The following is an 11,771-nucleotide window of genomic DNA, read 5'->3' as shown; positions in this document are numbered from 1 at the left end:
CACTCCAGTCTGGGCGACAGAGCGAGACTCCAACTCAAAAATAAAATAAAATAAAATAGAATAAAATACAAAAGTATGAAGAACTGTGGCCCCCAAACACCGGGACATCTATTTTAATGTCTGTAATACGGTAGCTACAAGTTGCATAGGTTTCTTCACTGTCTCATCGTGCAGTGGGCACCTACCAGGTTTCAGAAACACAGAACCATTCATCTCCGTCCTCATCAATGCTCTTTACTCCAAAACTGATGCTAAGGAATACCTCTGGCTTCCTAAGTTTTAAATATTTAAGTGCTGTTGAAATTTAAGTGAATCATAATTCCTTGCTTATTCACAGGAGGAGTGTATTAGTTATCTATTTCTGTGTAACAAATTACTCCAACATTTAGCAACTTAAAGTAACAGACATTTATTATACCACAGTTTCTGTGGGTTAAGAATACTGGAGTGGTTTAGCAGGCTCGTTTGACTCTGGGTCTCTCAAGCTGTTGGATAGGGCTGCAGTCAGTCATCTGAGGCTCAACGAGAGCTAAGGGAACTGCTCACGTAGTTGCTTTCAGGCCTCAGTTTCTCACCACATGGGTGCGTTCACAGACTTGACTGACTGGTGTCATGGCAGGGCAGTTGGCTTCACCAAGAGCTATTGGGCTGAAAGAGAGGGAGAACCAAAAAAAAGAAGCTTCAGTCTTACAATCTGCTCTTGGAAATGACATGTTATTATTTGTGCCATATGCTACTGATCAAACAGACCAAACCTAGTACACTATGAGAGAATCACACAATGGTGTGAAGACCCATGTGTGGAGATCTTGAGGGGTCATCTTGGAATCTGGCTACTACAAGGTTGGAAAAGTACTTTCCTTTGTGCTACCAAACTCATCAATAGCTTCAGGCTCAGGTTATACAGCTGGCATTCTCTTCAGTCTCTGTGGAGAGGAGGGAGCTGAAACTGAATGACTTGCAGATCTCACACCCATGTTCAAACTACTAGGGCTATCGATCCAAGTGGAAATGGATCTTAGTCTTAATTGGATGGGAGAAAAAAGGGAGTATAAAAGCAAAGAAGAACTATTCAGTTGAGACTGCCTTTATATTTCAAAAAAATTTGAATGAAGAGCAGTTTCAGCAATTCTTTAGGTCATAATTGTATTAAAAAGCAGATAAGGATGTTTTACTTCAAAATGGTCAAACTGGCTCCTCTAAAAAGGCCATTTCTTCTGGGCATACTAACTTTGCTTGGTCTTTATTTAAAATAAAAAATACCTGTTATAGAGATTAGGTTTTGCTATTTTGCCCAGGCTGGTCTTGAACTCCTGGCATCAAGCAAGGTGAGCCACCATTCCCAGCCCACTTGGTCTTTTAAATCTAGAGCCAAAGAAGCAATGAATGATGAGTACAACTAAATGTAGGGCAAACTTTTGCAACTCCTTAGCAAGAGGCCTACAAACAGTGAAGTAAGCTTCAATCCCATTGGTTCCATTTCCCTTTGAAATGAGACTGCTTCCTTCTGTTTCAGTTGATGCTACTTGCTTCCTAATCAGCTCTGTGTATCTTTACCCTGTTCCATTTCCCACACTGACCTAGGCCTATAACCAACCCAACACACTATGCATCCTATGCTCCATAAACTATTACAATTACAAAAATAGCCAGACGCAGTGGGAGGTGGAGGTGAGGGAATTGCCTGAGCCCAGGGGTTAGAGACCAGCCTGGGCAACTTGATGAGATCTCATCTCTACAATAAATCAAAAAAATTAGCTAGGCATGGTGGTGTGTGCCTGTAGTTCCAGCTACTTGGAAGGCTGAAGTGGAAGGATCACCTGGGCCCAGCAGATTGAGGCTGTGGTGGCCGTGAGAGTGCCACTGCACTCCAGCCTGGGCGACAGAGTGAGACTCCAACTTAAAAAATAAGTAAATAAAATTAAATTTGAAAAAATGCACAGAAGAGTTATTATTCATCTCCACTGAATTTTGACTGGGATGGATACCTCCAGTAACATGTAAAAGATAGTTATAATTTTCTTCTCATTACAAAGGTATTCAGAGAGAAAACACTGAATAGTCCAGAGATTTCTGTGGGTAAAATCAGCTACACAATCTTTTTCTAATTATTATAACAAAGCAACATATCAGGAATTACTGTTTTTTTGTTGAGAAATAAAGCTATGTTAATAAGACATAATGACATTTGGTCTACTTTAGATCAAAGGCTCCTCTAGGTACCCCAGAGGACCATTTCTGCCCTTATTAGGACAGAAGCCTTGAGTCAAAAGTGCAAACTTTTTCCTTTTTTTTTTTTTTGAGTTGGAGTGTCACTCTGTCACCCAGACTGGAGTGCAGTGGCCGCTCCCGGCCACCGCAGCCTCGACCTGCTGGGCTCCGGCGATCCTTCCACCTCAGCCTTCCAAGTAGCCAGAATTATAGGCATGTGCTACCACGCCCGGCTGATTTTTTGATTTATTGTAGAGATGAGGTCTCGCTGCCCAGGCGGGTCTCGAGCCCGCGGGCTCAGGCAATCCACTCACCTCAGCCTCCCAAAGGCGCGGGATTACAGGCTGAGCCACCGAGACTGGCTAACTTTCTCTTTTTTTGTGGTCTTCCTTGCTGTTGCTTCCAGTAAACCTCTCAGCGGCTAGCAAGTTTTGACTAAAATACTAAGCAAGATAATTTTCTTACTATGAACTGAAGATTTAAAATCTGAGAAGTTAATCAGATAAGTATCAGATATTCATGAACAGTATATCCCTCCAAAGAAAAGAAAAACTTTCCTATAATTAATACATCTTTATGACCTATTCTACTATTTTTAATTTTTACAGTTAATAGGTATTTTAGTTAATTTGGGCTGCTATAACAAAAATGCCATAAACCAGATGACTTATAAACAAAAAACATTTATTTATCATAGTTCTGGGGCTGAGAAGTCCAAGATCTAGGAGCTGGCAGATTTAGTGTCTGATGAGGATCCAGTCTTTGTAGATGGCACCTTCTATGTCCTTACAAAGTAGAAAGGGTGAGGGAACTCTCCAGGGTTCCTTTTATAAAGACATTGCTCCCATTTCTAAGGGTTCTTCTCTCATGATCTAATCACCTCCCAAAGATTCCATCTGTAAGTACTATCACACTGGGGATTAGGTTTCAATATATAAATGATAGGATGTATAAACATTCAATCTACAGTGAGACACATGTATAGCACAGGCCAAAAAAGACACTGCTGCCCTGAGAGGCTTCTAAAAGAACCTTGTCCATGGACTTCTGCAGAAGAAAGTTTAGTCATCAGGGTTTTGGCCATTCGATCTGACTTTTTCCTATCACCACCATAACTAATTGGATCAAAAGGTGTGATACAAAAGCAGCTTACCCTACATGTTCTCTGAGAGATTCCTTCCCCAGCCCCAAGAGCCCAGCTCCCAGGAACCTGCCCCACAGAGACAAACAATGGTCAACCAGATTCTTTCCCTTCTAGAGTAGGAGTGAAAAATTCAGACTGAGACAAGTCAATTTGTAGTAAGTACATGCGCTCAGGGAAAACTTAGCTGGGAAGTGTTGGGGGAAATGGGCTGAAGTAATGAATAAGCACAAGTAAATAACATTATGCAATAGAGAAAAGTTACAGAATGGAGATGATCTATTGGTAGCGACAGAAGTGGTTAAAGCAAAAATAAAGAAAAACTAACTCGCCATAGAGTGAAAGACCCATAAAGTTAAGGAGACAACAAGAATACTCCATCCCAGGGTTGGGGTGAAGCCTTCGACTTCTTCAATAACATGCTACAGTCCCAAGGACCAGCCACATGTGTCCTCCCAATAACCCTCTATTCACCCTCATTGCTTAGCACCAAAAGACACTAAGTAGCCACAGTTATTGAATTATTTCACCTTAGTGTCCTAATACTTACCTCCTGAGGTCAGAAATAAGGGGAAGGAAGAAGAAAGGCAGGGAGGAAGTAGAGTGAGAGGTAAACATATAAGGACTTTAAAAAGCTAAAGAAAAAATTTGATGTGTAGTATCTCAACTTTGCTATCCATTTTTCTCTGGTGCTGGTATTCCTGTGATTGGGGGCTGTGCCTCTGACTTATTTGATTACCAGTTCTTCTCATTACCTGGGGAGAGATAGCGCCAAAGAGAACAGATCTCACACACTTGCTATAACTTCAGGGAGTTGGTACTGTTTCATCTGTAGTTTGAAGGCAATGATCACAGTGCGTCAGGGGCTGAAAAAAATAAGGAACTTTTCTAGCGTTCTACATTAAGTCTCTAACAAGTGGGTTTAAATCCCACATCTTCACCATACGGACCAAATGAATGCCCACCCACTCATGACACAGAACTGTGCCCTCTAGTTTCAGGATGTTGATGAATGTATCACTTCTGTCCCTGGCAATCTCTGGAAGAATCTGACATTTCTTCCAATAAGACTAAAACAAGAATTCATTGAAAATATTGGGAATTAAGCCGGGCTCAGTGGTTCAGCCTATAATCCCTCGCTTTGGGAGGCTGAGGTGAGTGGATCGCCTGAGCACGTGGGTTCGAGACCCACCTGGGCAACTTGGCGAGACCTCATCTCTACAATAAATCAAAAACTAGCCGGGCGTGGTAGTGCACCCCTGTAGTTCCAGCTACTTGGAAGGCTGAGGCGGAAGGATTGCTGGAGCCCAGCAGGTTGAGGCTGCGGTGACTGGGAACGGCCACTGCACTCCAGTCTGGGCAACAGAGTGAGACTCCAGCTCAAAAAAAAGAGAAAATATTGGGAATTGGGAAATTAGTTGTTATTTTATCTAGCATCTCACTCACTATGAGTGTCATATATATCTTTTGCCAGTTTCAGAATCCAGACAAGCTAAAGTTTCATCATTCTACCCAGTCAGCTTCAGGGAACCTGTGTGTGAGATGAATGAGGCAGTGCAGAATCTGAGTTCAACATCTTTAGAAATGTTCAAAAGGAGGACATTGAAATGGGGATATGGCTACATAGCCCATGACCACTTCACTTGCAAGAAAAAGTTACCATAACCTAAATATAGTTTAGGGGCTCTGTGGCCTGAGAGAGAAAATGGTTAGTGGCCTAGAAGAAGACCATTTCTTTTATCTGCATAGTGGAACTGTAAAATAAAACCTCCAAATGCCAATGAGTGTGAATAGAACTAGTATGTTCACAGTGAACCCCATCTGTTTACCTAGACTTGGTCATGCTGGTCAATGGGCCCCTGACCAGGTTAATCATAAGATTAACCAAAAAAGGCAGAATATTGTTATTTTTTCAGATGTTAGAGGTTTTTTCTAAAAGAACAGGTGTTGCTAATTTTATTTCCTTTTACTACCTTGCTTTTCTATTATTAGCCAAAATTAAATGAAAAGATGTTTTCTTTTTTATATAAGAATGATTTTATCTCTAATAACACTTGAGAAAAAATGATGCATAATAACAGTCACCTAACATATTTTTCTATTAAAATGTCATTCAAAATAGTTTGGTATAGGTGACATATGAACAGAAGGACTAAACATGATGAGTTTTATTGATGTCACTGGTTGAATGCAAAAGCAAAGGTGATTCCATTTTGACAATAAAGTCTCAAGTCTCTGTCTAAAAGGTGCCTTTCTAGAGAAAGCTTTCCTAAGCTCTCCATGGAAGGCAGCATGCCACCACTCCCAAAAGACTATTTGGAATAGCTTCATTTCTTTCATCTATTTTTCTTTCTTTCTTTCTTCCTTTCTCTCTCTCTCTCTCTCTCTTTCCTTCTCTCTCTCTCTCACTCTCACCGGGTTCGCGATAGCTTTCTTTCTTTCTTCTTTCCTTCTGGGAGTCTCACTCAGTCACCCAGACTGGAGTGCAGTGGCACCATCATAGCTCACCGCAGCCTCCTTAACCTTCTGGACTCAGGCAACCCTTCCACCTCAGACCCCTGAGTAGCTGGGACTACAGGCATGTGCCACCACGCCTGGCTAATTTTTTGATTTTTTTGTAGAGGTGAAGTCTTACTATGTTGCCCAGGCTGGTCTTGAACTCCCAGACTTAAGCAAGCCTCCTACCTTGGCCTCCCAAAGTTCTGGGATTACAGGCATAAGCCACCGTACCCGGCCATTCTTCATATGTTCTGTCAGATACTTCCATGTTTATATTTGTTTATTATCAATCTCCTGCCACTGGAATACAAATTCCAGACCCTGTTTTGTTATCCCTTGTGCATAGAACTCTGCACATAGTAGGGGCACAATATTTGTTGAATGAATAAATCCATTTTTGAAAACATAAAATTGTTAACCACTTAGTCTAGGCTAGCTCACCAGTTATTTATTTATTTTTTATTTGTTTTATTTTGACTGTTGTTCAGTCTGTCAGTTTTATTACATCTTTTCCCCTTCTTGCTGTAGATTGATTTATTTGTGGATATAATTTCAATTCCTTCTGATTATGCTGTATTCAAGTGGAGAACATTTATCAGACAGCAATGTTTGTGTGAGGTATATTATAATTAGCGTTTTGCTAATAACATAATAAAGCCTGTGGATTTATTTGTAAATAAATTAGAGTAGATTTAAGGTTTTTTAAAAAATGTATTACTGACTTGTGTTCTTTTGAAGAGGAGACAAAGGGATGGGCTGCCAGTACTTGTTTTTGAGTAACCAAAAGCAAGTTTGTTGAGAAGAAAGACTGAGATGCATTGCTCTAGAGGCAACTTTTTTATCTGCTGCCTGGGCTAAGAGGAATAAGATTCAGTCAAAGATAAGCCACATGTGGTCTGTACATTGGCTCCCTGTTGACTAGGTTTGGGCTAAAGCATGTGGTTAAGTCTGATGGGGAGGTGTGAAACAGTGTCAGGTACCCTGGAAGTGCTCTGTAAACATGGTTTCATTTTGCAACCCTTAAAATGTGAGGAGGCTCACCACTGAAGCTGGTAGGTTCTGGCACAGGTGTCTAGAAAACTCATTTCATTTCTTATGTTTGGAGGATGGGAACAGTGTATTTCTTTGTGGCCTGGGAATTGTGTGTCCTCAAGTTTTGGCCTTAACATGGTATCAAAAGAGTTTTCTTAAAAGGAGGGAAAAAACTCACGCATGTGTTAAATAATTTAAAGTTGATTTGTTATTTGTACATTTCTTTTTAATTGTGTGGGTTTGTTTTCCTCACATTGCAAAAGAAGTTTGAGATCATTGTAGGTTCTGGCTATAAAATCTAAACTAATGCTGGGGGGGTGAGGATAATAAACTTCACAGTATCATGATAAAATAGCTTATTAATCATAGTTAAACAATCCAGGAGTTGGTAAAGATATTTTGATTTATTCTTGTGTATTAAAGTACAAAAATTTACATAGCAAATATACTTGTACTCCAAAAATTAAAAACACTTAGAAGACTATATATATGCCTATGTACTCAATAAATAGACATAAAAATATTTTGTTTTATAGTCACACATTTTATTACAAATTGATTTTGTACCCAATAGAAAAGCAAATTTGGAGTCTATTTACAAGTACTATATATTTACATATATTATATACAGTTAGTGAATTTAGAGAACATGGGTAGAGCAACACGATATATTTGGAAGAATATGCCACTGTACATGGTTTATTATCATGGTCTTTAATGTTACTGAATCTTTACTATAGTAATAAATACAGTTCTATATTTACACATCTTATAAAACATCTTATAATGTATTTTTTTCAAACCCAAGTTGAAACATCTGATCAAAATAAACATGCTTATATAAAAATATATCTACCTAACAGCCATTTGGTTTGGATGATTGAAGCTAATGTAGGATAATAGCAGGTAAGAATTAATTTTTATTACTTAATAATTTGCCTCTTAAAATACCTCAGTATAATATGGAATAAGCAGAGAAAAATGTTCCTGACATCAAGTGGGCTGATTCAGAAAGAACACAGCTAACACCAAACTAAATAAACAGGATAAAATGTTACTGAGTCTCTGTTGAACCCAAAGTGGAATCAGACATTGGGTTTGCTAGAGTTAGTAGATATGCAAGGGTGAGAAGTTACGTCAGTGGACCTAGTTTACGTGAGGTCTGCATTTGATTGGTATTTTTTTTTATTATTCATTTGTATTTATTTTAGAAAACTGGGGTACAATTCAGGATTATGTAGATAGGAGAAGCACATTGGTTTGAAGCAACTCATAAAAACGTCTTGCAAAAAATGTGCACTCGCTCAGAAAAAAAAATCCCAGGTTTCTTACTATCTTTTTCAGGTATGCCCATTGCTGGCAACAACATTTCCTTCTAATCTTTGGGCACCAACGAGTTAAAAATAACAAGACAAACTTCACTTGTACGTGATTGCACTAGTAACCATTTAAGAATTTCAGTTCATTTTCTTTTGAGTATTTGTAAGCAGTTTTAGTTCATTGAGGGTAGAACCCTCTAGTGCTGATACATGAAACCTGATATCGCTGAAAATGATCTCAGTATGAGTGAGTTAATAATGCTTTTCATTTACCATCCAAGGAATTGGTGACTTGGAAGGATCTTTTCTAAGGAAATGCATAGAAAGACTAACATCTCCACATGGGTCATGACCTTTACTTAGTAAAGTAAGTCATTTAAAACCTTTATTTTCTTAACCCTCTACCTATCTTTTAAGGAGTTCATGGGTTTAAAAAACCATTTTGTAAGCAAGTGGGTTCTTCTTCCTCTCAAATGATTACATTGTTGAGTTTAAAGAGAATACAATAAAATTATGGAGAATCTTTTCTGAAGAACATTTTAATCTGCTTTTTGATCTGGGCTCACCTAAATAGTGTGACTGATGTATCTCTTAGCTGAACATATTATACAAGCAGCATTTAGACTTATATTTCACTCTCAAGTATCAATAGGTTTTCAGGCTTTTCACATCAACTGAGAGATTTATTTTTGGTTTTTAAACCAAGTTTCAGCTCAACTCTTCTTAGCTACTGCTCTGATGTACTCAATCTCACCTTTTCAGGTTTTCAACTTTGCAAAACATTCTATTTCACATATTAATTAGAGACATGGGACAAATGTCACAGATGAAAGGTGACAGCTTTCAGTCATTGGATAAGCTGGTGATGGCATGGAATTACGAGGCAGGTCATAGGCTATGCTGGAGCTGGTAAAGGTCACCAAGGCTTGTGTTGAGTCACAGGACTGTTTTTCAACATCATCAGAGTTAATAGACATCAGGCTTGGGTGTTTCGATCTTGTCCAGAAGTGGGTTCGTTTTCCTAGGCTCCCCAGATCCTCCTTAAAGTGGGGATTGAAGAGGATGTAGAGAAGGGGATTGAGACATGCAGGAAGTGGGACAATCACCAGAAGGATAAACTTGATTACTTCAGGACTGATAAATGTGAGGTTTAGTAAAGAGGAGAAGGACAAGAAAGCCACGGGGCAGTACAGGATACAGTTTGTGAAGAGCAACAGGGCAATGTGCTTTACCATAGAACAGTCCCAAATGTTCTCCAGGTCTCCCTTTTCCAAATTGCAGTAGAGTTTGGTGTAGGCAATGGTCATCACGAGGAAGCAAAGGGAGTTGAGCAAGACGAGAGCGACCATGTAGCCCGTGGTGCTGGGCTCCCCAAAGGGCAAGGGCAGGCAGAGTGGGGAGGCACTGTACTCGCTGCCACCCAGCAGGGGAACCGTGGCCATTGTCAGGGCCAGCAGGGCGCAGAGCAAAATGATTGCTTTCAGACTAAAAAAGGGAGTTTTTGTTTCAAATTTTGCAGAACATTTCACAGAGAACCCACGCTCCAGGGCTGCCAGAGTAAGCAGGAAAACAGATGATTCTGAAGCAAAAATGGACAAAAATCCAATGACTTGGCAACCGACCCCATTCTCCCACCACGCACCATGTCGTGCAAAACTGCCAAAAGTGAATGCATCCACGCCAGCCAGCACAGCACTGGAGACCCCCATGAGCATGTTCACCACTGCAATTACCCCAATTAAAAGTTTTATGGAGGAAATGTACAGATGGGATCTGAACACTGTTGAAGTCACCAAGGCATTACAAGTAAGTGCTAGAACTGCTGTGGTCCACACTCCGATTCTGACCAGCCAGCTACCAAGCAGGTGTTCACATGGCTTGAAGGGGCCTAGAAGTCCAAGGAAGAAAAAGACTGAGTATCAAATTAGAGTTTACAACTTTTGCTAAATTATCCCTTTTTTTTCTCTCATTAGGACACCAAGAAATAGAGGCCAGTAATAGCCATAATAACACACAGTGCCCATGTGGCATGCTCCATTTTCTTAAGCCACTGTTTAAGAAAATGACCTTGGATCTCCTGTGGCACTGGCTGGGTGAGCACACCATGTGATCCTGTTCCAAGGGTAAACAGGAAGAAATGGGAATGGGGAATTTCAATTGCTTAATTAAAGTTCCCAAGATACAGCTGTGTTGGGGCCAGATCAGATGCCAGATTTCCTGGACTTTTCCTTATATTTTTCAGAATGCTTCAATAAAGTTTCATAGACAAAGAAGGAGAATCCCAGGGAAATTGTCCATTTTATTAGTAAAGGAAGTATGGATTGTATGAATATGCATTTCATGAACATCTCATCTTAGTTTTAGATTGACATTTGATGTTAGGGAGCAAGGAACAATCTAATTGTTGAACATAAAATATCAACCCTTTCCAGCTGTCTTTTTGTCAACTGACCCATGCTGTTTCTTGGAATGGGACCAACTATTAAGTGAATTAAAAACTACTTCTTTCCTTTTTTTTCTGTCTCTCATCTGTACAAACAATAATTTGCTTTCACCAAATTGCTGTTTATGGGGAAGACTTACAATAAATCACTTTCAAAAGCAAGTAATTACACAAAGCAAGGATATAGCATACTATTTCAAGCTAAATTGCTAATATTTTTAAAATTACATATGCCTCTAACAACGCACTTGATTTTTTAGTTTACATTAATTTGAATCAAAAGTCCTTCCTCCCAGTCCTATTTTCAAATGGAGAATAACTTCAGGTAATGAATGTTTGTATTTTACAGGTTTCCACTGAGAAGGATATTGATGAGCCACAAAGGTGGCACAGATTTTACTTTTAAAGTGTAGCTGCAGGGGAATTTATATTCCTACAAACACACATGAAGAAAATTGAAGGATCACAAATTAACAGCCTAACAAGTCACCTAAGGAAGCTGGAAAAGCAAGACCACAAAAACCCTAATTTAAGTAGAAGAATACAGATCACCAGAATAAAGCCCAAATCCAGGACACAGAAGACAAAAAGATAATACAAAAAAATCAATGAAACAAAAAGCTGGTTCTTTGAAAGGATAAATAAGATCGATGGTCCCCTAGCTAGACTGACCAAGAAAAAGAGAGAAAAAGCCCAAATAAACACAATCAGAAACACAAAGGATGAAGCCACATCTGATCCTGAAAAAATACAAAAGATCATTAGAGACTACTATGTACACTTGTATGGAAACAAACTTGAAAACCTTAAGGAAATGGAGGACTTTCTGTCATTATGCAACTTGCCTAGGTTGAAACAAGAAGAAATTGAGACCCTAAATAGACCAATAATAATCAAGGAAATTGACTAGGTAATAAGAAAACTACCTACCAAAAAAGAAGCCCTGGACCAGATGGCTTTCCAGCAGAATTCTACAAGACATTTAAAGAGGAGCTGATACTAATCCTACTAAAGGTATTCCAGGTGATTGAGAAAGATGGAACTCTCCCCAAATCATTTTACGAAGCTAACATCACATTGATACCCAAGCCAGGTAAAGATCCAACAAAGAAAGAGAACTGCTGGC

The 11,771-nt window shown here is 39.3% G+C and overlaps 1 protein-coding gene across 1 annotated transcript in view; it reads right to left on the bottom strand.

Moving 5' to 3' along the window:
- Positions 1-8,576: 8,576 nt before the first annotated feature.
- Positions 8,577-11,771, bottom strand: part of LGR5 (leucine rich repeat containing G protein-coupled receptor 5) — a 151,832-nt gene continuing 148,637 nt past the window's right edge. Inside the window, exon 20 of the mRNA XM_021710990.1 lies at positions 8,577-10,090. Coding sequence (XP_021566665.1) covers positions 9,003-10,090 — 1,088 coding nt within the window. The 3' untranslated portion in view covers positions 8,577-9,002. The remainder of the gene's footprint in view (positions 10,091-11,771) is intronic.

The sequence above is a fragment of the Carlito syrichta genome, unplaced genomic scaffold, assembly GCF_000164805.1.
Source record: "Carlito syrichta isolate Samal-C Ts95f unplaced genomic scaffold, Tarsius_syrichta-2.0.1 Scaffold301786, whole genome shotgun sequence".
In the NCBI taxonomy this organism is placed as follows: domain Eukaryota; kingdom Metazoa; phylum Chordata; class Mammalia; order Primates; family Tarsiidae; genus Carlito; species Carlito syrichta.
Note: the sequence above shows the minus strand (reverse complement) of the source record. Positions and strands in the feature narration are given on the sequence as shown.